The sequence below is a fragment of the Podarcis bocagei genome (assembly GCF_964188305.1).
Source record: "Podarcis bocagei genome assembly, chromosome: 5".
NCBI lineage: Eukaryota > Metazoa > Chordata > Lepidosauria > Squamata > Lacertidae > Podarcis > Podarcis bocagei.
Window position 1 is genome coordinate 21,693,889 of NC_138129.1, and position 25,618 is coordinate 21,719,506.

Below are 25,618 nucleotides of genomic sequence, written 5' to 3' on the forward strand. Positions count from 1 at the left end.
TGTCTCGCATTTCAGTATAAAAAGCGACGTCCTGTATTGATACAGTTTTGTCCTATATTTCAGGTCTTCTCTCTGCCAAGTTAGGGATCATCTCGCAACTGCATGTGTTTGAAAGGATGTGTGAAAAAGGTCATGTATTTAAGCTCTGCGTAGCCTAGCACAGACAGATTTACAAGTTCATGTATGGGTGGGGGTGGGTTATGTGTGTGACAGATTCCAGATTCCTGTTAGGCTGCAATAGATGGTAATGGATTGCTTTGAAGTCACTTCAGTACCAGATCTTTTTTTTTAAAAAAAAATGCCCTCAACCGCCCTCCCTGTACGTTGCCAGAATAAAGTTGGCAACTCTGCTTCAGACACACACATAATAGGAGCTTTTGAACGTGGATGAGGAAAGGAGATAAGTGGAAGGCTGTCGTGGGAGCGCACACGATTGACCATGACATCTAGCTCGTGTTTCCATCTGTGCTAGAAAAGCTTTGGTGTCTGTGTATCACTGCTGCCAGCTGCTGAGCGTAACTGGTATAGCACCTTCCACCCTTTCCACAGGGACCCCTCCATTCAATCCACATGATTTCTGCTCATGATGCTATTGCGGCAGTTATATGCAATCCCACTTTCAATACTTGTTGTGCCAGCAGAAGTTTTGGGGTAGTCATACTGCTTCGTTTCTAGTCCCTGCATATCCTGCTGAAATAATGTAACTTCATGCTGTAAATGTGTTGCATTTTTTATTTTATTTTTTTGGTCCCACGTTAGTTGCCCTGGAGCCCCTCTGGACAGCAGTAATGTGGTAGTATTGGGGAAGCATCACAGAGTAACTAATAAAGCAGAATAAATCCACCACTAAGGCATTATTATCATTATTAGCAGTATACACCTGCAGGAAAACACCAGACCAGGATGGGCTTTTCTTTACAATGAAGCTTTCAGAAAGCTGCAATAAAGCTTTCAGAACTAGGACAATTGTACACCATATGTTGGCCCTGGGTGGCTACTGGGTACTAGCAAAGCAAAATATTCACTATGCTTATATTCCATTCTCTTGGAAAGCTCTGAGTGCTTTATATGGATGGGGCAACCAGGGTTCTGACCAGATACTGCTCATGTGCACACACAGCAGCTTAACTTCAACAATGCTGCAGGCGTCACATGCTCACTTTGCAGTGCTGTAGTCAGCAGACACTTTGAAAACAGGACTGAAATATTTAACTTCCAGCTACCTGCTGCACGTTGCTACAAATTTTATACATACAAAAAGGACAGATGAACATGACATGTAGTTGCATGCAACTATTGGCCCTGGTTTATATTCATTCATTCATTCATTTGATATATATATATATTTAAAAACTACAGCAGCAGAGGTTGCAATCTTCCTTGGAAGAGCAGCAGCAGGGGACTGAATGGTTCTGAAAATCACAACTACTTTTTCTCTTGAAAAGGAAAAAGATGGTAGAACTGGTGCACTTTTGTCCATGGGCAAAACAGTTTACAATAAAATTATGTAAACGTAATTGTACATGTTTATACCAGGGGTATCCCTTTACAGCAGGTGTAACTAATGTGGGGTCTTCCAGATGTTGTTGAACTCCACCTCCCACCAGCCCCAGCCACCACTGGGGACATTAGGGGAGTCTGACACACTGCAAAGTGCTGGATAAGTAGATCCTTGTGTTGCAACTACTGACACCACACATAGGGAAGATCCTTGAATAGAAATCATTGCTATGAACGTATCATTCTTGACTGGATTGGGTGACGCATAGCAGGCTGTTCCATCGATCTGCCGGTATTGGAACACACTTTGGCTGGTTCCAGACAAGGCGTTTACTGTGGAATGAGTGGGTCTCATTCACTCAAAATTTTACAAGGGGAAGTGGACCAGACGGTATCAGGCATGTTATACCTGTGTTTTCCTCTATAGTATCACCCCATCCGACTGGATACAAATAGTTGATGTAAGCTTGAAATCATTACATTTGAAAAAGAAAGTTTGTTTTTAAACTTTTATTTACCACCTGATTAAAGCATGGAATACAACAGTATTATACATAATATTTTTATGTAAAAAACTTTACATAGCTTTTCATAATTATATAATTATTCTGCTATTCTCTCAAAAATGTATACATCCATCGGGCAAGGAATGCTTTTCATTAACTTAATGATATTAAATGCACTTCATAATAGAAGATCTCTTAAGAAAAAAAGTAGCTTGTAACTAATTTTAGGCATTTATATAGGTAAAACATTTTGCACAAAGTATATTTTATTTAAAGTTGCAAAGAGATATTCTGGACAAAATGTCAAGACATTTAGGAACTGCACCTCTCACAAATTGTTTCAAGCCAAGGATCATATCATCTGATTAAATGTTAAAATAAAATTGGGGGGCAAATTTCACTGGCCATTTTACACTGGCTTACGTTATCTTCAAACACAATTGTGCTAGTGGTAAGCAAACTATCCTTATAAAATGCAACACACAAAGATTTAAGCAAACTTTATTCCATCAACTTTGCTCAAAAAATAAACCAGCTTGTGTGCAAATATGCAGGCTTAAGACATTTGAGCCTCGGTTTGAATTTATACTACAGACCTTTAACATACAGGAGCTGTACTGGACTTTTGTTCTATCTCTGGTTTAGAATTTAAATAAATAAACTTAACTTTCAGAATTGGGTGCAAAAATAATAATAATAAAGCTCCATAAGACAACCCTCGAACCCTTCAGGACATCTGTCTATGTTAACTGTTTTTCCTCACCTGTTTACTGTAGAGTGCGTCTTCCAAATATTGACTACATGTAGATTTGTACATCTTGTCAGACTGTATTCTACACATTTTACTGTGGCATAACTTACTTCCATCAGTTTAAATGTCTCCAATTGTAAGAGTGCTCTGTGGGCTACTGTATGTACAATGCTGGACAGCCACAGTTTAAAGAGAATATGAGCAGGCTTTGTGTGTTCTTATCTCCCTTCTCCAGTTCCTATTCCTGCTGCACCATTTCCCAATTCATAGTTTAACAATGTGCCTGCATCAGCAATAACCAGGGTTAATGCTAACCAGAGTTTACATCTTAAAACTGTTTGAGAAGCAGGTCTGCAACCTCTGGTTTAAGAGGAAACCTGATGACTGTTAACCACGAGTGCAGACAGTATAGTGGTAAAGCTAAACCATGGTTAATGTTGATAAGGACAGAGGGTAGGAATTCATACTAGAAATGGGAGGAAGGGGCCTGTGTTTTGCATGTGTCCATGGGTCACTCCTGATCTCTAAGTTATGGTTAACGGATGGGCAGAAATATGTACATAGGACCTTACACAAACCTCTAATCCTACATTGGATCCAAGACACAGAATTCTGCTGCTGACCTGTACCAGCTGAATCAAATTTCATGTGGATCGAAGGAAGTCTATAGGAGGTACTGTGTTTAGTCTGCAGAATCTGCTCCATGATCTGCACTCAAATGAATTGCTGTGAAAGCAGCCGGAGAGAATTTCTATCACTGTTATGATTGTCTGTGGAGTTTGGTGCTGACAAAATGGAAAGGTACACTGAAGCCCATAGCCACTGCAAGAACACATCCAGACATTACATGTACAATATCAATCTCCACAGATCTAGTACACACACACTTTCAGGAACATCTGGAGTAAGGCTATTATGGAGTCTCTCTCTCTCTACACACACACACACACACACACACACACACACACACATCATATGGTAATCTAGATCCCCGCCTCCGCCCCTCCAAGTGTCATTAAATTAAAGTTCAGCAATTTGAAAATGTAACTGTTGACTGCTAACAGCTTACTGAAGGAAACGAAGTCATTTAACACTAAGGCTTTAAAAGGTTCTAAGTTGTATGATCAGAATATTATCTATAAGCTAAGATCTCACATATAAAGCTTCTTCATATTATTTTACATTGCAAAGTTCTGGAAGATACTATTACAGTCCCAAGGGTATTGCACTTCTCTTTCAGATTCTGAAGCAGCTGTAATGTTGCCATGCTCTCTTAATAAAAGACAAACAGCTACAACTTTGAACAGGTAACACTTGACAAAACGGGGTGGAGGCCAAGCTGCATTCATACAATGTATTAATAGCAGAACCATAGCAGTGGAAAAAATAAACAGCTCAATTAAAGAATATGTCCAATTAAAGAATATGTGGATGTAAATTTATATATTTATAAACAATAAATGACTTGGTACACAGTGAAATACATATCTATGATGCAAACTTAAAAGTTGAAATTTCTTTCAGTTTTGAAGAAAGTCAGACTATTGTTTTTTTCACTGTGGCAAAATGCCACCACAATCTTTTAAAATAAATTACTCACATTTCTGTCAACGTACTTCATATGAGACAAATGCTGCAGCTCTTATGCCAAAAAATTCTTTGGTAGAGAAATTAAACGTCAGAAACTGTTCTTACTTATATTAATGACCAAACACAAATATAAAACAAAATTAACTTGAGATAGAGAAAGAGAGCACCAGTATTTAATAAAACAAATCCAGCCGTCAATTCTGGTTCTCCAAAAACCGCAACAACTTTGGTTGAGCTAAACAGCCAAACTCAATTTACAAAGCAAAAAGTTCCAAACACACTGAACCCCAATCACATTTCAACTCGGGCGTTATCATTTTCAATGGAACTTCAGGAATGCTTGCTTAGGATTGCAGCCAACCAACTACCATTTCCCCACCCCCAATTAAGTTAATACTTTTACCATTCTTATTTGCAGATATGGGTAAGTACAAAATATGCTTAATAATACTCTTGCGCTTGCATTTTTTAATATATATACACATTTGGACGGAAACAATTCCCTTCCTGCCCTCTTATGCAAATCTTACACTCATATCGGAGAGTTGAAATACAACTAAACAGGTTCTAGCCTGCTATACCTTACAAAACTATTTCCTCTACTAGGCCAAGAATACTAAGACATGGTCTTACAAATAAACAAAACAACTCTACCCCCCCGACCCAAAGTCAGTAGAGCCAATAGAACTGCACTGATAAAATTGCAAGTTTGCTTCCTATTGCCCCTAACAAACAGGATTTCGTCACAAGTACATGTGCACTTATATTAATAAATCAAGTGGTCCCAATAGGAACCAGACTCTTCGCCCTCATACAACTATTGACAATAAAGTACTAACCAAGCCATTAAAAACAACCGCAACTCACAATTCTGCAATAAAAATAGAAATATCTTAATGCACATTAAAGATAGACTGCTTCTACCAAAATGTTAATCTATATATTATTCAAAAGGGGAAGGGCTTGACCAGCTGCTATACATTTTAATTCATTCAATGTGCAATTCAAATATTAATTCGAAAGTTTCATTTTGCCATTTCCTCCATACGAGTCAAGAATCAGAAGAATTTTCAAAGATATCAAGCTTCGTGGTGCATTCAAGGCATGGGAGATTTAGTAATGGGATTAAGAGGCTCATGTGTAATGGTTTTCTCCGGCTACATTTGGTGGGGGGGGGGGTAGTATTTCCTTTGCAATACTGTATACTGCAAATTATCTTCTTGATACAGATCTAGTATCAAGGGTATTTACTTATGATGAAAAACAATGAAGGTCCAGGCCAACACGATATGCCGCAGTTCTGGGAATGATTTACCACACACGTTCTGCAACATGTAAGTTGGCAGGGAGGGTGATGAAGATCAATATCTCTTTGGATTCTTGCTAGGTTGTTGGTTATACTACCGCCCAACTGCCATCTCGCTATGACGTTGCAGAATAGACAGCACCAAATCATTAAAACAAAAAAGCACCCCGTATTCACACAGAGGTTGAATCCACCCAAATGGGGGCGTGGGAGACCAGATGTCCCAGCATGATTTTCGGATGAATTTTAGCCCTCTCTTAAATATTTATTAATACATTTGCTAACATTACAGGCCTATATGAATATATTCGGTATTATCTCATTTTCCATTCATTCATCATTTCCAACAGATTATGGGCAATTAGCTGAAAGGCATTAAGAAGGAACCATTGCAAACAACAGATTTGAAGACACAAGCTTTGTGATAAGAACGACTTGACATTTACTGCATTAAATTGCAAAATGCTCAACAGCTATTCTTATAGGGAAGCCAGATTTTTTTTTTTTAAAGGAGACAGTTTTCCTTTAGAAATGCTATTATTTTGATCTGTTCCAGTGGTTGTTTCATCTTCTTTGAGTACAATCTCCCTCTCTCTGCATCCATTCTTTGAACTTAGCACAACTCAAGCTTTGGGAAAGAGCAGTGATGGAGCTACCATGCAAGCGAGTGGGTCCCCGTCGTCCGCAACTGTCCTTCAGGAATCCAGATTTTGAATACTACACCTATGCGCAGGAAAAACTTCCGCAGTACCGCTCGGAGCTCTGGGATAAGGTCAAACTGCATTATCTCACACAAGTAGGGGTAATATGTTGAAGCATGTGCTTTGAACTTGGAAGACAAAAAAAGGGGGGGGGAGTGAGATTGTTTTTAAAAAAGCAAATAATAATAATAATAATAATAATAATAATAATAATAATAATAATAGAAGGAACAGAGTTCTCACAGTCAGACTATGGCAGGCATCCCCAAACTCGGCCCTCCAGATGTTTTGGGACTACAATTCCCATCATCCCTGACCACTGCTCCTGTTAACTAGGGATGATGGGAGTTGTAGTCCCAAAACATCTGGAGGGCCGAGTTTGGGGATGCCTGGACTATGGGGTAAGCAACATCTAGGTTTGGAAACTGCATGCCTCTTGAGGCCGCCAGTTTCTTACCTAACCAGAACAGCCAGTCCAAGCAATTTTCTTGACTGAGTCAAAGCAGAAAATGCCACTGCCCTTCAAGTTAAGGTTTGTCTTAACTTAAGGCCAGTCAAGTTATCCCATAAGCAACTTTCCCCTGCTCCCTGGGATTTAAAATAGTATATATTAAACAGTTACCTATTCTGCTATCCCTTCATAGCTTTAGAAATCAGCTGCCTGAGGTGGCTATCTCCACTCTGCCTAATGGTAAGGCTGGCCCTCCAGCAACCAGAAATTCCCCCAGGGATCAATTTATTGTAGAGGTGGCCAGTGAGCAGTGTTTCCTAAACTTGAGTCTCTGTTTTTGGACTACAACTCCCATTATCCCTACCTACCAAGAACATTGGTCAGGGATGATGGGAATTGTAGTCCAAAAGCAGCTGGAGACCCAAATTTGGGAAACCCTGCTTTTCTCATTCTATGTCAACATGTAGCAATATTAATAATTTTAAAGAAATCTTCAAGTTTTAGGCTGCAATGCACTAAGCACATAACACTGAGAAAGTCCATCTAAACCATGGGTGGCTAACCTGTGGTCCTACCTGATGTGGTTGAATTCCAGCTCCCACCAGCCCCATGCATTCTGCAACCCCAATCGCAGAGTTCCAAAACAGACACAGCCTCTCCATGCCTGAGCTGGAGAAGGGCTAGCACCACCACCACATGACCTTGGGGTGTGTGGCCAGAGGCACATCCCTGAAGCCACAATTTAATTGTGATGCCCTTTCATACAATGTGTGTGTGAGAGAGAAAAGGGATACAGTTTCATGTTAAAGTGTGAAAATAATGTGCATGAAACCAAGGTGATAATCTTTTCTTACCTTTTCATCACTGACTTTTAGTGTTTTTGTTAGAAGTAACAGCAGGAGATTGGTCCAGGCCTCTCGGTGGCTTTCTGAGTTCACGGTAATAAAATAGGCCAATGCCTCACTGCACACACTAGAGAAAGATTATGTAACCACTCAATACATAGAAAAAGGAATCGTAAGCAAATGGAATCAACAGGTGTTGCGGTCTACACTCAAGCCTAGCAGTAAACATGGAAGCTTGATAGGTTTCACTTCAAATGGGAAGAGGAAAGTGACAAAACATTCAGTGGGCAGGATTCAACTAACGCAAGACGGGGCTTTTCCCCCCTCTGCTGCCACTGCACATACACCTAACCCCTGAAACTGACTTGGAGAACCCCTAGAACAGAGTGGCAGAAGAGGAAATGGGGAATTGTTCCATCTGCAAGCAGAAACGCTTCTACTAATTGGACCATTATCACAGTGCTATACTGAATTCCTCTCAATGTCTTTTTATTTCATTATTTGACCTTTGTGTTTTCTATTTAAAATCACCCAGCTGAAGCTGCAAGTGGGCTTGGAAGTATTGCAGTTCAATGTACAAATGGGCGGTTTTCTTTATCTGGTATCCACACAGGCTGTCCTATGTCATTTATAAATAGGGTCATCTTTTCACTCTCTGAACAATTTCACCTAACTAACTAGAAGCAACACTTTGCAAAAAGCATACTGAAGCCAGAGTCAAAAGCTCTTTTATCAAATGGTGCGGAAGGGATGAATGGCCTGCTCCAGGTATCAGGTTACTTTCACAGACACATTCCAGGATGGTCTTAATGGAAGGCCTAGATTTGAACACCCATCACTTTTTATCACCTTGACGGAAATTAATAGGAAGATTAGGGGGAGGCATTCCATACAGACACTGGAATCCAGCAGCCAAAAGCAGTCACTTGACTGGGCAGCCTAGTAACATCTTTGAAGGGTAGAAATAATGCTTACTTCAGGAGTCTCTCTTGTATAGCTTCCCAGGAGTCTCTGCGATTTTCATCAACGTACATTCGGAAGAGGATTCTCAGACAGCAAGCCAAACTGCTGGTTTCTTGTTTTAAAAGATTAGGCTTGGATTTACCCTTGAACCCTAGAAATCAAGGACAGCGATATAGCTAGATAACTATATCTGCATGTCTCCTCCAACTCCAACAGACATGCATACATACAGCTTTTCCACACTGTGAGGTCCCAAACACACATTTGGCAAGACACATATGCCTTTGAAACCACATGGAGGTAAACACTATTGAAGGAAGAGCCATTTGAAGAAAGGAAATGTGCAGCTTCACTTAAACCCTGAACAAAGTCTCTTAATGCCTCACTTGGAGCCTGACTCCACATTACACTTAAATGCCCATAGTTACCACCCAATCACTTTTAAAACTGGGGGGGAAATACAGTTTTAGGAGGAAGTGATTAGAATAGAAAAGGGGAAGGGGTACTTAACCCAACCCTTCTATAGGTATAAGGTTTACAACAACCCAAAATATGACATGCTTCCTCTGTACCATAAGGACAAAATAAATGCCATTAGCTTTGGCTTCATTTCACTGAATCTGAGCCTATCTTCTGGAATCAAATTTATGGAACTCCTACATGATGAACAGATATGAACAGCTATTGCATACTGTGATCTTCATACGAGGCAGGGATGGGAAACCTGTTGCCTTCCAGAAGTTATTAGGCTACAACTTCCATCACTCCTTTACCACTGGTATGCTGCTCGGGGCTGATGGAAGTTGTTGTTTCCAGATCTTGATAGAAGATCATTAGCAAGGTACATTTCTTTATTGGATTATAATATTCCAAGTTATACATTTAACCTCAAAATCAAAATAATAAAATTCCATGTTATTAGATCAGGTATGGTGAATCTGTGGCCCTCTAAATATTGCTGGACTGCAGCTCTCATAAGCTCCAGATAGCATGACCAAATGGCATGGATGCTGGGAGTTGCAGTCTAGCAACATCTGGGGAGCCACCAGTTCCCTGAACTGAATTCATGTACTAGACCTGCAATTTTTTGCTTACACTGCTTTAAGTATATTTTTTTAAAAAAACCTTTGTGCACCACACACTTGGTGCTTACCTGCTCTCCACAGGACAGTCCTTTGTTCGTAATTTGAGTTAAAAGCTTTTGAAAATGAATGGGACTCCTGCAAACAGTCCAGCAACTTGAACAGGTGTTGGGAAGACATATATCTGTACATTCCTTGGTCTTCAGTATCAATGTGGATGTCTGTTTCTAGTGTGTCCCTCTAAAATGGAAAATCCAGTTACAAGAAATGATGACTGAAGGAATAGGTGTAATCATAATTTTTTAAAAATCAGAGTATATCACAATTTCCAAGCGCAATAGACCAATTTTGGTACCAGTCCAGTGCACCTGGATGCATCAGTTGCTATTCTCCGCCCCCCCGCCCCACACAGCCAGAGCAGAGGGCACATGCCACAGTTTCTGGTAACGGTAAAAGAAGTGTCATTATTCTATGCAGAATCACCATTAATTGATGATGCCTCCCAGTTTGTGGGAGGCAAAACCTACAAAATCACAGATGCACAGGTAGAATATGTGCCAGTTGCTTCTGGATGCAATTAGGAAATAAAAGTAGTTCTGTTATCGGAAATGTAATCTACATTTTTCTCTGGTTCACAGCAACATTTGTCCCAGACAGTCGGCACATCGGGTCTTCTGGAGAAAAACAGGGTGGTATCAGTTTCAGGGGTATCCTTCATTGGTATATTTTTCATTGATGACTTTGACCTATCTACAGTTGTTCAGCAGCAACACTTTGTTTGCTCACTTCATGCTCTTGTCAGCCACAGCAGAATGCTAAGCCTCTTCAGCTAAAACTAAGGCACTGTTATAGGGGGACCTCACATACAGGGCAAAAGACTGTCAGGGCACAGCTCACTCCCTGTCTTCCATACTAGTTGATAAATGTTAACCAAATGGGAAAGTCAAGATGTGACTCTGGAGAAGAATGTGAGGTTTCTTACCTGAGCGGCAGCCATATGCTCAGCATCTTCCTTCTTGCTCGTTGCTGGGTAAAATACTATGTTATCAATGGTCTGTATCAATTCCAGCTGCACAACACACTTAATAAGGAGGCTGGCAAAGAGTTTCTGGTCTAAGAGAATATCAATATGATAGGTCTTAGTTTCAAAGTAATTTGGCTGTATGCACTAAAAACTGGTGTAGCCAAATATAGGTACCCTGATGTCATTTTCCCCTGGTCCCCATCATCCAACAAGATTCCTTTCCAAGCAATATTCTGTGCAATATTCTCTAGCAACAGGGAACCATGGATTTCATGAGCTACCGTGGTGCCAGTGAAGATTACCATCATCCCTAGACTAGCACCATGCCATTGATAAAATAATACTTTAGGACTGCCCTGAGACTTCCGGGTATAGGGCAGTATATAAATTCAATAAATAACATCAACAACAGAATACATTTTCCTGTGTAAGTAAGATAGCAGACTTTTGTGTCACTGCTACATGAATGCTCCTTAAATTGAGGTTAACCAACCAGCATAATTTGACCTGGAAAATGGGACTGTAAACCTCTCAGAGGTTATAGATGATTATTTGGCATATGAATCCTGTTAAGAAAATGTCAAGAATCTATGAATCCCATCGACCCAAGCTCTTAAAAAACAACAACCAGCAATAGGCTGTCAATGGATGTGGGGTGCCATTTCCAAGGCTCTTGCACAATGCTACAAATCTGGAAACAAATTTGTACACAAGTTGGCAGCAACACTGTAGTAGAGGCTAAGAACTAATAATGCCTGTATGCAGATGGTGCTGAAAGCAGAATGGAAAAACTCAACAGCCCTTAAGCACAATGGGATGGTGTTGCTTGTAAGGGGACTTGGGTGAGGAGTGGATAGCCCTCAAAGATAGATGATAGATAGATGTTGAGGAGATTGAAGTGCAGACTTACTTGAATAAGGGCCACCTTTCCAGCTTTCTTCTGTAGGATTTGAAAACTGGCTCTGCCCCCTTTCTGAAGCATTTTTATCTATGCTGCTTAATGACTGGCGATCTAGATCCATATCCTAGACGTAAACAGGAGCAATTCAATAATAAATAATAATAAACAATATATTATTATTAATAATAATAGTTTAAAACACACCCAAAGATACACATTGCTGCTACTAATATTTTTATTTGTTAATAAATATTAGTCTAATCTAATGAATGTTCTTGCAGATAACTCCTGTTTCCACATTAAATGTCTATAAACATGAAGCTGTCACATGCATCATTTTGCGCACATTTTTTTCAGCTAAGGAATGAGTAATCAGAGCACTTACCAAGTGCTTTTCAGATGAATCATCTTCCATTCCTGCTGGTCTCCATGTCAGCAAGCTTCAAGGAAGAAAAAAATTGATCAGAAACGTAATCTAATTTGAAACCACTTTAAATATTCTGCATTTAGAATTATACTCACACATGAGGAATTGTAGTTTTGAAGATCTCTAGCATACAATTGCAGGTTTGGTCCCAGACTTCGTGACTGAATTTCTGCCCATTTAATATTACCAGGCTTTCTAGGCAGTTGGTACCCGATCGAGCCAGCTGTTCATTATCTGCAGAAAATGAAGAACCAGCTTAAAACAACAACAACAATTCTCATCTACGCAAAATTAAAGAACATTCACAGTGACTATAGACACACAGTGTCAGAGATCAATGGTATTTATAAACCACCTAACAAGAAGGACTTGCAGTTGTTTGGCGCTTATTCTTACTGGGAAGTAGTAAGTCAAGGCAACACTGCAAAATGAGACAATGAGATGGAGCAAATGTAACATTATATGTATATTGTATTCTTTTCTTATCTTCCCCTCCCCAGAATATTTCCTCCCCACTCAACACATTTCTATCAAAAGCACAAACAGAATATTATCCAAACAGAGAGCTAAGACCTTGCCCCAAGGTTATTCATTCAGTATAAAGTTGGGATGTGGGAAGAAATTAATCCAGCTTGACTGTTAATGCAAATTACCCAATTCATGCTCTCTGAACCAATACATGAACTGAAATGCAGCTAACCTTCAAGATTCCCACTTGTCCAATTTCTATGATGCCGTTCTCCAACCCCAAATCAGGGAAAAGTGCAAACAAAAATGCATCAACTAATGGAAACAGCATATAAAAATGAATTTTACTTTGTAATATGAATTTTATTTGTAAGATGAAGTAGTTACCTATTCAGGTTGAGTAATTTAATATCTTAAGTAATGATATAATAAGAATAGGAAAGGAAATGATTTGCAAAAAAGTAAAATTTAATTTTGTGAACCATTAGGAGGGAGGGAGGGAAGTCGTTTAGGCTCGGTTGAGCCAAGAGACTTAATAAGAGGACACGATGTTACGTATTGTGATTATATGTAAAATTAATAAAATTTATTTTAAAAAACAAAAATGAATTTTACTAGTTAAAAACTGCAAGCTGATGCTTAAGTGGGACAAACTGAATTTAGAAGATTTGAAAAATTAGAAATTGAGAGAATTTGACCAATTCATCCATCCAGAGAATAAAATGACATTTATGTAAATAAGCTACCTTGTTTTACACACCAGTGTAACTGTGCAAATATGTCAGCAAGAAGAATCTCATTCAAAGCGTCATAGAACTGAGTGAATACATCACAGATTGCATAAAGTGCATGATTACACGTAGTAGTCATCCATTCAGATTTCTGTCAAGAGAAAAAGCAGGCCTTGTATTTTTTTAATTTTTTGGGGGGGGAAATCCTGCTAACTGGGAAAAGTTCTGATTGAATATTGAAAAGCACAATAAAGCTTATCAATTTAAAGGCTGCCTCCATGTGTTGCCCCTTTCCCATTGCAAAAATGTAAGACTGCAAGCTCCTAAGGATAGTAACTTGCCATTTTTTGTTTATGCTAACCCAAGAAGCACCATATACTGTAGGTAGCAAGAACTAGATTGCCTACTGAAGCACAGAGTGGCCCAACGTTCTTGCTCAACTTGGGCAAGGCACAAGACAACATGGAACATAAACCTTTGCCCTTGTAGCATGCTACCTCAGGTAGAAAAGCCTCAAGCTCTGCAATTGCAATCCCCACCCCGCCCACACTAAAAAGGAATAATAACACCCCACTAGATCAAAGTTTGACTTCAATTCCTGTTTTTAATATTGTTTGCTTCTATAAAATGGCTTCCAATACCTCTGTCTGCTGCTCTGGAAGCTTCATGTTATCAAATATCCTAAACACAATTCGAAACAGATCTTGCCACCAGTGCTGTTCAAAGGTATGGCCATAGCTCTTCATGATTTCAAACATAACTGTTAGGCCTCTACAACATGGAGGGGAAAGAAGTAATAAGACAATACAAGTTAACAGGGAAAAACATTAATAACTGGGTAGAACCAAAAAAAAAAAAAGATGATGATGTTTCATTACCTCGTCCGCACATCTAGCTTGCACCGATTGATGATACAAGAAAGTTCAAATAAAATGGGGAACCAGCCTCTAACCCAAACTCTGTCCCCAGGGGCCACATTCATGTCGTCACTTGTGTATTCTCTCAAAACCTGTGAATAGACAAGAGCTGGTAGTTCAGTACAAACACTTAAGCCACTCAATCAGGTCTTTTTAAAGAACGGAGAAATGCAAAGAAAAGTGCAAGACAAAACACACTTTAAAAATGTTTCACGCACAAGCAAATCGCTCCGTAACCTCACAAAAAAATAATATCCCTCCTAGTGGGACATTTTTCTGCCCAAGCCACTAGGCAAAAATGGCAGATTCCCCATTCATATTTAATTTGAGATGTGGGAGGATGAAGGAACTAAGATTTGATAGAGAGAGTTGCTGAAATATAATGGGTGCCATCCAACAAAATCATTCTCAGAGTAGGTCTGTTAAAATCAATAGGATTATGTCAATCATAATGTTATTCTGAGTATGATTTAGGAAGCTGCTACCCAATAATAACCAGTGCAGGGTTAATTTAAAGCAGGTCTGTGGTATAATATATTTGTTATTACTAAAATCATTTGATACAAATTGATTTTTCATGTTTCTTTTTTAAAAAAACAAATTACAAAATTGAAATAGGTTGTAAAATCAATAAAATCCAATAGCACAAAACAGTAAAAAAGAAGCAAACAGTGGTCATAAAAAAGCAGTCAGCATATCCAAAAGGCTTGCTGGAATAGAGTTGCCTTGCCTTGTTCCCTAATGGTCTTTAGGGAATGAGGAAGGTAGTAGACATGCCTGGGAGTGAGTTCCGTTACTGAAAATGTTTTTGGGCCTCTGAAAAAGCACAGAAATACAAATGAGGGGAGGAAAGTACCTGAGGTCTTTCTGAAACGTATTTTGCACAATAACGAATAAGTCTAATTGCTTCCATACTGGTGTCTGGAAAGGCAGCATTACAGGCAAACTCTGATAAACATTTTACGGCATCCTGGAATGAATCTATTGCTGCAGGAAAATGCTGTTGAAAAATATTAGCTGTGGAGGGAAATGTGAAATAAAGACAAATCACTACTTTTGTATTTCTGCTCTGCTTTAGAATACAGTTGATATACAAGTACGTAAGCAGACCAGGTCAACAGTTACATTGCGATACAAACATTTGCCCTTCTATATAATAAATGCTGATTGCAAGATAGTTACAATTCTAGGTGACCCATTGCACCAGGCCTGCACAACTTGCATGAGTAATAGCCCGTCACAAAGTCCAGCAGCTATTTATGGTGGTCCAGCGAGGTAAGTAGGTGTGTTGAAATTTATTGCAATTGCAGGGGACTTCTTTTGTCAACAACTTTCCACTGCTAATCCAATTAGTCTTAAAAGGGAGGAAAGCCATCCAGGAGAGCCCAGGAACCCATACAAACCTGTGAGCAAAGGCAGGGATTTCACCTAAGGGTAAGCAGAGATTTGTAGCAAGCCTTGCTGTGCCAGAGCTGGTGTCATACTATGTGGGCAGTTTCTGAAAGTGAACTTGTTTGACACAACTACATCATGCAATGCTTTCAGTGAGCCTACAGCTGCAGAAATTTCAAAGTTGTGGGTTGCTGGATTCTCTGTTCTCATAAGGAGCTTTTCAATCCCTTCTTAAAATGTGTTTTCTATAACAGCAAAATCAAGGAGCACCCCCCACCCAGCATTTTCTAGAAGGTAAAGAGAGGGACAAATATTATTTGAAGTACATGTGAGAACAGGAATACTACAAGTCATTGTTTCAAAATTTTGAGGTTGGTCTCTACCATCATCATTTGGCACATTAGTCTTGCTGAAATTTACTTACTAACTATATGTCCCGTTGACTGGAATGCCAGCTCCACAATATTCCCATCATGATCAGATGCCGCTTGATGAAATACTGCGAAGATATTTTTCCACCCTGAGCGAATATTAGCAGCTTGAGAATTTACCATCTGAGCAATGCAACGTATTACCATATCTCGAATTGTAGGAGACCTGAAGAAAAAAATAATTACTGACTTCATAGAATCATAGAATCATAGAGTTGGAAGAGACCACAAGGGCCATCGAGTCCAACCCCCTGCCAAGCAGAAAACAAAAACTTATTTGTGGTATCGTGTATGATGAGGCCAGAGGAATCTGCATTGGCATAAAAGAACACATTTACATTTCAAGTTATTAGGACGAACCTGTTTTTCTTCATGATGTGCTCAAATGGCCTCAGAAAGTCTTTCTGAAATCGGAAGTTGGCTAACTCTCCCTTCTCAAGGAACTTCATTGACAGCTGTCTCAATGAATCAACCGCAAAGATGGCCACGTCTTCATTAGGATTACAACCAACCTATTAAAAAGAGAAATGGGCATTCTCTCAGAAGAAGTGCATATCCAGTGAAAATTGGACTACAGTGGTACCTCAGGTTAAGTACTTAAATCATTCTGGAGGTCTGTTCTTAATCTGAAACTGTTCTTAATCTGAAGCACCACTTTAGCTAATGGAGCCTCTTGCTGCCACCGCTGCACGATTTCTGTTCTCATCCTGAAGCAAAGTTCTTAACCCGAGGTAATATTTCTGGGTTAGCGGAGTCTGTAACCTGAAACGTATGTAACCTGAAGCGAATGTAACCCGGGGTACCACTGTATACAAATACAGCCCTGCAACCTGATTGGTCCATAGAACAACGACTGGCATGATGCCGCTAACAAGACAGTCAGAAACAGCCTGGGGCAGGACTGGGGAACCTCAGGCCCTCTGGGTCTCTCTATTCAACCACTGGAACTCTTCCTAAGCTATGCCACACTTCCCAGGCAACCTCTTCTTCACAGACCTACTCAGTGGCCCTGCTCTAGGCCCTTCTTGGGTACTTTTGCCAGGATGGAATGCAACCCACTATGAAAAGGTGTAACTCATGCCCACTGCCCCAGCCCCTTTTGCCTCTGCCCATAGCTGGCATGTGCCCCCTAAAGATTGGCCGTGGGCAGAAACAGGCCCCCCACTCCCACCCCGATCAAGGTATTCTCAAAATACATCAGTCCCAAATCTTTGCAGAGTATCAAAATGAGCTTGGCAGTAAATATCATCAATCGGAGTAGTGTTTGTTTCCCTGTAATTTTGTTTATGATCAAGACATAAATCCAGAAACTTTGAGCACAATTATGACAAGCCAGTTGTTAAGGAAAGACATGCGGTAATATAAAAGGCTATATATTTTAAAAAGAAGGAAAAAAGAAATGCAGACTCTGTATCGCACCAAGCCTGTTTGCGCTGACAAGGAGCAGTAAGGGAGAAAGCTAACTGTCCATGCCTGAAAATAGGAAGTCCAACCACACCTTAAAGGGCTTTCAACTTCTTAAACTTTTTGTTTCTTCTTACAGGCTTAACACATTTTCTTAACACTGTTCAATTCCATATTTGGGATCATCCAAATTCCAAGGTTGCGTAACTCATGAGGTCTGGCCAAGAAATAAGTCATGTCCAACATAAACTGGTGTCTATGCTAAAAATGGTCTGCAGTTTTGCCCAAGTGCTGCACGTTACCTCCAGACCCCTTGGATCTTCCTATTAACAAAGGGTGTGCCTTTGCAAAGTTGCAGTTTTGCCAGTCAAGCTTTATACAGGACCTGCCAGCAATATTTTTCTACCTAGTAGTGTGGGCAGAGTGGATTCCAAGTGCATCTTGTTCAATCTAAGTCTATATTTCATTTGATGCCATCAGAGTTTGCCATGTAAATTTGATGGGTCTTGAAATGAAGCAGTTGTGTGCATGCTAACTTGGGTGTTTGAACCAGAAAGGGAAACAGGTTTCAAATGCTGAAATACCTTATTGAAATGATCTCCAATGACGTGCCATATCCTGGACCACTGCAGCCTAATTCTGTTCATGTTGTAATAGGAGATCTCAACAATCTTCTGCAAGCTGAACATGCGTGGATGGTGAGGGGAAGCTAACTCATCCATGGAAACAGCACACAACCACCGAACAAAGTCCACTGAAAATTTTGAGACCAAACATGTCAGTAAGCCTGAAATGGTACAAAGCAATTATTATTCACCTTAGGGTATCCCCCCCAACATACATACCTATTGCATTTCCATCCAGTCTGGTTGAACCTGTAAATATTCTATGGAATAAATTGAGATATAGAGTTAATTCTCAAGATGCAGAACATTAGGAAAGCCCATTACATATTATCGTAAATTTATGTGATGCTAGAATGAAGAACACTTTTTTCCTGATGGGGCTCAAGGCAACATACAGGAAAAAAATAGGAACTGTTAAAAGCATAGAAGAAACAATAATTAAAAACAATTAAACATTGATAGAATTTAAAACTATATGTATATGTGTAAATGTATATATGTATGTATATAAAATTCATACCAATAATTACAATAGGAAAGTCTTCACTTCATGCAACTCCAAACTAATTATGGAAGGGTAAAATGTGCCGTGCTGTTTTTAAGAGGGGCAGGCCAGGAGCATCCAACAATAGCAAAGACAATTTCTCTGCTCTCAAGTCCCAACTTCTGATCCCCATTCAATCCCCTTCTTTCATATCTTTAACTACTCTGCATCAGAGACCAGGAAACTGCTAATTTTATAAGCTTGAGTTAAAATTATGGTTTGTATCTAAAAACCTGTGCCACAGCCTGTTGTGATAATAGTGATAGTAAGCCTTTCAATATTTCTTTTTTTTTTAAAAGGTCACTGTAATACCTGTCTACTGCCACCACCACACTTTGCGAACTGGTTTCTCCCACAGATTCCTGAATACTGGCTATTTGCCTTCTATCAACACCTCCGCCAACGAAGTTACCTAGTTAGGAAGAAACCAACAATAATTGTTAAATCTAGCATGAAATATATTACCATCGGTGAACTACCAATACCATTTATAGACTGTAAAATCAAAGGAACAGGCTCAAAGAATAACAGCATCTAGCGGTCTGAGAATTCACCCACCAAAGTGGTCATCTTATAAAATACTGTACTGTATGTGATACAATTGTTAAGTAAAGCTTTATTTCCTGTTCCCAAAATGACATGAATAAATATATCACCCTGCATGAGCTATATATGATTAATCATCTACCCTTGTTTCTTATTTCCAAACCAGCAATTCAATGAGCCACCGCCATTAATTACTTTAAACAGAGGGTCTTTAAGGTTAAAGCAGTCTGAAATCAAGAAACAGGTAATTTGTTATGATGACAAATGCCTTTATTTAATTAACCTGGATCCTTAGGCATGAGAACAGAATCAAGGCTAATCTTCTCACCTAGTCCAAGACCCATGAACTCTTCTCCTCCAGATGTGAAGCCTTTGAGGCTCCCTTCTCTTTCGCGCCCAGATCCAGACAGGTAGCGTGTTTTAACCCCAGTCCCTATGAGCTGTGCTAGTTCCAGCTGGCTGATACATTTCAAGATCTAATGAAAACAAATGCACATTTCAGTACTGAAGTCAGCAACTACAGATTGCAGAACCAAGAAAATACCTTCAATGCAAATGCCACACTCCACATCGTCAGACACATCCCCATTCACTTCTAATGCTAAGGAATTGCTGTGCATGCACTTCCACTGCTCCACTTCAAAAACTGCAGTTCTGACATATGTATGCAATCCAGGCGAGATTGTCCAATAAACCAATTCCTGTCTACTATGGATGGCTGCAGCTCTTTGGGTTCTCAGCCAAAGGAGTTTCCTACCCGATCATTTTAATTGAAAATCCCTTCTTCCCCAAAGCCACAATCCCTTCTTCCTCAAAATATAGCTCTTGGCACATTGGCCCAATAAAGTCATGGGGCAGCAGGATTAAATTTGCAATGCTATTTCAGGACCAGGTAGGTTAAACCCATGGAATTACAATTCACCTAATATATAGTTGGGCAGGTAGAGAGGATTTGATACTTAATTGTGGGTCCTCTGTCTAGCAGACAGAGCCAATTAGCACTTTAAGGAAACAGATAAGCCATTTTGAAAAGTGGAAGGCAGTTATGGAGAAATAAATGTTTGGTTTCTTTTGACAAGCCTATCTCAAGGAACCTCAAACCCCCATATCCCAGAAAAGTTGATGCTGTCTTGAAATTCACTTTTCCTAGGCTTGGCAATGAGAAGGGCACGTTCACAGAATTGCTTTGTGTACTTTAGCAGTGGAGAACAGCTAGCTCTCCTTAGGCCCAGCGAGACTGTTTTCCCCAAGCCACGCCCACCCCATACATGTTGTGATACATTATGTCAAGTGTGCGGCAGAGAAAGACACAGCTTCAAAGGAACCATCTAGAATATCAGAATGCAATTCCAATTGCTCTTTGGAAAGCAGGACTCTTATTTGGCACTGTTAAAATTTGGTGCCAAATGCAAGCCCCACTGGGATTGGTTCCTCATATAAATGCAATGAGAGGTTTTCTGCATCAATTCTGAGACTACAGAAATGCATGAATACGTAGAACCTGTATCAGCAGATCAGTCAGATACAGCAACACTTCTTCAAAATTGACAGCACACAGCAAAGGCGCACGTGCTTTCTTACCTCATGCCAGGAATTTCCAAGGTAGTTGCCATCAGTGTGGGCCACTGTAATGAGGGTCTTAATTGTATCTATGTTTTTCTGTTTCATTTCTGTGATGCTGGAGCTGGCAGTCAACAAGGAAAAGCGGGCAAGTGCCTGCACATAAGCATCTCGTTCAAGCTAAAATGTAAGAAGGAAAATTCAGAAGCAGAAATAAACCATGGTAAAAGACAGGCATGTTGCATTCCTCACCCCCACTAAAAACATGTATCTCAGGAAATAAGCACATAGAGTGAAGATGGCATGTTACTCAGTGATGGCATGTGACTAACTTGGATATGGCTCCAGACAAGAAAGAGGTCTGTGGATGGAATAATCTTTTAAAGCAGGTGAAAAGGGAATAGGGTGGATATTCTGCAGTGTTTTCTAAACATCAAAATCTCTGAAGCACCCTGAAGATCTCTAGTTCAGTGCATTTGGGAGAGATCTTGCTTTGGCTCAAGCAAGCCCCAAATCTGACAGAAGGCTTTGGTTCCTGGGTTGAGGATTCATACAGCTCTTTTTGCACACCCCTACTACATACAGCAGGGACGCGGGTGGCGCTGTGGGTTAAACCACAGAGCCTAGGACTTGCCGATTAGAAGGTCGGTGGTTCAAATCCCCACGATGGGGTGAGCTCCCATTGCTCGGTCCCTGCTCCTGCCAACCTAGCAGTTTGAAAGAACATCAAAGTGCAAGTAGATAAATAGGTACCGCTCTGGCGGGAAGGTAAACGGTGTTTCCGTGCGCTGCTCTGGTTCACCAGAAGTGGCTTAGTCATGCTGGCCACATGACCCAGAAGCTGTACGCCGGCTCCCTCGGCCAATAAAGCGAGATGAGCACTGCAACCCCAGAGTCGGCCATGACTAGACCCAATGGTCAGAGGTCCCTTTACCTTTACTACATACAGCAAGCCTACTCTATACCAACCTGCATGCCAAAAATGCAGGCTATTCGGATGGCACAGCGTATTCCTTCCAAGCATAATGATGCAACTTCAGTGTCATCACAGTTCTGAAGACCCACGCTATAAGCAGCCAGTAACGGAGTCCACACAAGCTATTAAAAAAAGGACGGGGAGAGGAAGAAGGGGGAGGCTTTAGTCAATTTGGCTTTTTTAACCCAGCTATATTTTGCCCCAGAAAGTTATTTAATGTAGACATAACTCAAGTAAAAAAGGAACTGTTGTACGTCATGTGACATAAACCAGGAACATTACAATATTTTTGACATTCTTGACTATCTTCTGACTGTATCTTCTCCCCGCTGTTATTTCACACATGTTAAGTCTATCACTGCACAGCCCCGCAAACCCACTGTTTCTTAAATGAATGCTGTGCAAATATGGTCCCAAGACAAAAGAATGCTTAGGAAGTCTGACCTCTGGTTTCCATGACTTCAATTCCATACTCACTTTGAACATGGGCCTGACATGATCCAGGTGAGTTGCACTAGTAAAAGGTGCCTTTGCATGGCTCACTGCCTCCATTAGAGCTTTAGCTGTCTTTGCCATTTGCTCCATCTCCAGGTTGTACAACAACCTTCGCTGCTTCTCACTGGCTACATCTAAAAAAAACAACCCCAAACCCCCCACAAAGCTGCATTAAATACCTTTTGGCACACCTACGCCACATTCCAGACAAATCAAGAGTATGTAGTCTTTAAAAAACAAATCCTTCTTCCCATATCCACCAAGAAATTTATGTGCAACTTAAGAAATCCATGCATAATTGAACATATTAAATACTAAGGATATAATAAATCCATTTTCATTATACTGAGGATATAATAAATTCATTTTCATTATGTTTCTGCTTCACTTCCCAGAAAAGTCCAATCTAAATCATACATTTCATACTCAGACCATATCATTCCTTCAGAACCTCTCAGTTTCAGTTAAACATTATAACAATTATACTCTTACTCCTTGATGAAGTCATGATGTTTACCAGTGCTGATTCAACCTTATCTGCCATTTTAGAAGTGGCAAATGACCCACTATTCAAGTTGTGTTACTCTGGCTGGCCCCAAGCAGGTGTAGCAAGAAAAGAAGGCTTTTGGTGCTGCTTCATTTTGACCTTTTTTACCCCGTTGCAGAAGTGGGGAAAAGAACTGACAGAATTGCTTTGTTCCCTCAGGTAAATGTGAAGAAATCCTGCAGTGTTTGAGTGAGCAACAGTTGCTGTCAGTCTGTTGTTCTGCTGCCACAGCTCCCAGTACAGCTTTTTGAAGGAGGTAACAGAAGACTGTTACCAGTGTTTACTTAGACCCAACCATACGTAATATGCTTTACTGTTACTACCATTACTATTGCGTGATGAGAGGAGGGGGTGCAGAAAAAGATATCCCCAAGGGAACGGAGACACTTGATGGGGTATTTTGGGGGAAGTTTTGTTGGGAGTTTTTGCTGTTATTGATATTAATCTTTTGTAACTTAATTTTTATGTGGAAATTGTTCAGTATGGTTATGTAGTTTTGATGTGTTTTATTTATTTTTATGACTATTTTGCTATGTTTGTAACTATGTAAATCTTTTCATGTTGTAAGCCGCCTTGACCATTGTTTTAACTGTGGAAAGGCGGCATACAAATAAAATGATGATGATGATGTGGGAAGAGTGACCACTCAGTGACTACAGTTTTCTTAAGCCCAGCCCTTAGGAATCTCACTTCACCCAGCAGGGTGGGCAGCTTAACATGCCAGTGAAGCTTTCCTCTGAGGCAGCCATAAGAATCTCATTCCCCTCATCTGAGCCTCCTCAACTGAGCTTTGCGTTAAGAAGAGATCATCTGTTTTAAGCAGCTATATTCCTGTACTTTCTCTTTCCTGTGACAGTGGTTTGACTTTTAGGCCGCAATCCTACATACATGTACCTGGGAGCAAGTTCTCTTGGACTCAGTGGGACTTACTACTGAGTAGGTAAGTACAGGAGCATGCCGTTTATCTCATTTCGATCTTCTACAGACAGCATGAAGTAAAAGGACTTTATAGGTCAGCTTGAAACAATCTCCCACCTAACTCCACCAGCTAAACAGAGGTGTGCTGCTGAAAATTCAGCGAACACAGAATCATAGGCCTGGAACAACCCTGGTGTCCTCCAGATGTTTGGAACAACAACTGCAACCAGCCCCAGTCAGGATGGTCAATAGGCATGGTGGGATGATGGGAGTTGTAGTCCAATATTTTTGAAGGGGAATTTGGGGCAGGAAAGGAAGCCTGCCAAGTCTAAAGCACCTGCTCCAATGCAAGGTCAGCCAGACCAGCATCAGACTATTTCCCTCTTGTTTCCACAACATCTGGAACCAGCTCCTCCTCCAAGAAGCCAAGACTAGCAGCATATGAGTTAAGACTGTTTCACTCTCACAACAACTTTCTGAGGCAGCTGTGGCTAAAAGATACACTGGCCCAAAGTGATCCAAGTGATGCCAGAGCAAGGATCTGAACCCAGACTTCCTTAGGCAATATCCTCTGTCCACTATACCGCCTTGGTTATTCTAAGTATCCTCTGTGCCAACAATAGGAAGTTAGCAAGTTGAACAAGGAAAACATACTAAACCAAAAGCCTAGGATTATTGAGGGTTCGGGGTTAAAACATCATACTTGGCTTAGTAGATTTTGGTGTGATTGCATATTCTTTCGCGTCCTTCATTGCAATTTTCTTCCCTTCTATTTCATCATAGATGGTAGATAAATACTCTTCTGGAAGGTCTTTGCTGTCATTGATCCCACGATTCATTTTTATATATTGCTCTTTCGTCATCTTATTCTTTACCTATTATGGCAAAGCAGTCAAAAGCTGGTAAAGAAGTTTTGAGTTACATAGAAGCCCATTTGCAACCATTCTGTATCATTATATACATACACACATACCTGGGGACTGTGCAAGTCTGTTGTCAACATTATAATAGAATATGCTAGAACGTAAGCTGTGTCGGCACTAGCAAACAGAATTTGACTGGAAAAGAAAGAAAATCAGGTTTTTAGAATCCTAGGGTATTGTTATTATCATTTCTTCATGTGTGCATTTTCAAAACACCATTAGAAACTCTAATATAGCATTTCTTACTGAAATGTAGACGCTGTTCATTGAGCTGTGACTATAGACTGCTCTGGAGTCCATAACAATTTGGCAAAATATCAACAGGGAACTGCCAAGTAGGACAATTATCACCGTGTTCATCCAGAAAATAGCTATGCTTGCAGAATATCTAGCACTGGGAACCAGCACTCAGATTCTTCCTGAGCTCTTCCAAATCCAGTGTCTCCCCAGTGATCAAGGGTCAAACTAGATGCAGTGCCATTCAGGCAATTACTGATTGTATGAATGGCTTTTATTTAAAAAAAGAAGGTAATTCAGATGCGATACCCCTTACCAGTTTTCCATCAGAAAAAATGGTAATTGTCCTGACCTGACAGAAATGAGAGCAAGGAACATAGTTTGTCTCTGAATTTTGTGTTTCATCATTCTCTGTGCACCCTTGCCCTCTCTGAGGCCTAATCACTGACCTTGATTGTTCTGAAACACTGGAAATAATGTCAGTCAGGAAAAAATGAGTGCCTTGAGGTGAGGCAGGCGGAAAAGAAACAATTAGTTTTAAATTTATTTTTAGGCCTAGAGTTTTGAGGATGGAGAAAAAAATGCTTTGTTTTTAAGATATTCAATTATCTTATTGCACAAATTCCCAGTAAGAGAGTGGGAATCGGAGAAAATGCTTTAAATCTACTATATTTTTCTACTGTTTTTAATATCATTTTTATACTGGAACTGAAACATAATGTTCATGATGTAAGTGTATGTGTGTAAATAATAAAGAGCCTTAAACATTCCTACTGGATATGTGACTTAAGCTATGTCAGGAAGAAGTGAACTTATTCTATGTAAGGTGGTCCTGTCTGAAGTATGCATCAAATCC

At 40.1% G+C, this 25,618-nt stretch overlaps 1 protein-coding gene across 3 annotated transcripts in view; it reads right to left on the minus strand.

Annotated features, from left to right (window-relative positions):
• Positions 1 to 1,995: 1,995 nt before the first annotated feature.
• Positions 1,996 to 25,618, minus strand: part of ARFGEF2 (ARF guanine nucleotide exchange factor 2) — a 51,185-nt gene continuing 27,562 nt past the window's right edge. For 2 of the 3 annotated variants that reach the window (XM_081195963.1, XM_081195962.1), the window contains 23 exons: positions 24,576 to 24,660; positions 24,306 to 24,477; positions 22,120 to 22,271; positions 21,636 to 21,764; positions 20,688 to 20,846; positions 19,435 to 19,582; positions 18,873 to 18,972; positions 18,236 to 18,276; positions 17,975 to 18,144; positions 16,347 to 16,498; positions 15,980 to 16,152; positions 15,020 to 15,180; positions 14,125 to 14,255; positions 13,888 to 14,017; positions 13,262 to 13,397; positions 12,143 to 12,281; positions 12,006 to 12,060; positions 11,630 to 11,744; positions 10,678 to 10,808; positions 9,767 to 9,935; positions 8,626 to 8,764; positions 7,660 to 7,777; positions 1,996 to 6,482 (listed from right to left, as the gene is read on the minus strand). In XM_081195963.1, the coding sequence (XP_081052089.1) occupies positions 6,306 to 6,482; positions 7,660 to 7,777; positions 8,626 to 8,764; positions 9,767 to 9,935; positions 10,678 to 10,808; positions 11,630 to 11,744; positions 12,006 to 12,060; positions 12,143 to 12,281; positions 13,262 to 13,397; positions 13,888 to 14,017; positions 14,125 to 14,255; positions 15,020 to 15,180; positions 15,980 to 16,152; positions 16,347 to 16,498; positions 17,975 to 18,144; positions 18,236 to 18,276; positions 18,873 to 18,972; positions 19,435 to 19,582; positions 20,688 to 20,846; positions 21,636 to 21,764; positions 22,120 to 22,271; positions 24,306 to 24,477; positions 24,576 to 24,660 (3,082 nt within the window). In that variant the 3' untranslated portion in view covers positions 1,996 to 6,305. Of the gene's footprint in view, positions 6,483 to 7,659; positions 7,778 to 8,625; positions 8,765 to 9,766; positions 9,936 to 10,677; positions 10,809 to 11,629; positions 11,745 to 12,005; positions 12,061 to 12,142; positions 12,282 to 13,261; positions 13,398 to 13,887; positions 14,018 to 14,124; positions 14,256 to 15,019; positions 15,181 to 15,979; positions 16,153 to 16,346; positions 16,499 to 17,974; positions 18,145 to 18,235; positions 18,277 to 18,872; positions 18,973 to 19,434; positions 19,583 to 20,687; positions 20,847 to 21,635; positions 21,765 to 22,119; positions 22,272 to 24,305; positions 24,478 to 24,575; positions 24,661 to 25,618 lie in introns of those variants that run through there. The other variant, XM_081195964.1, reaches the window with a different exon arrangement.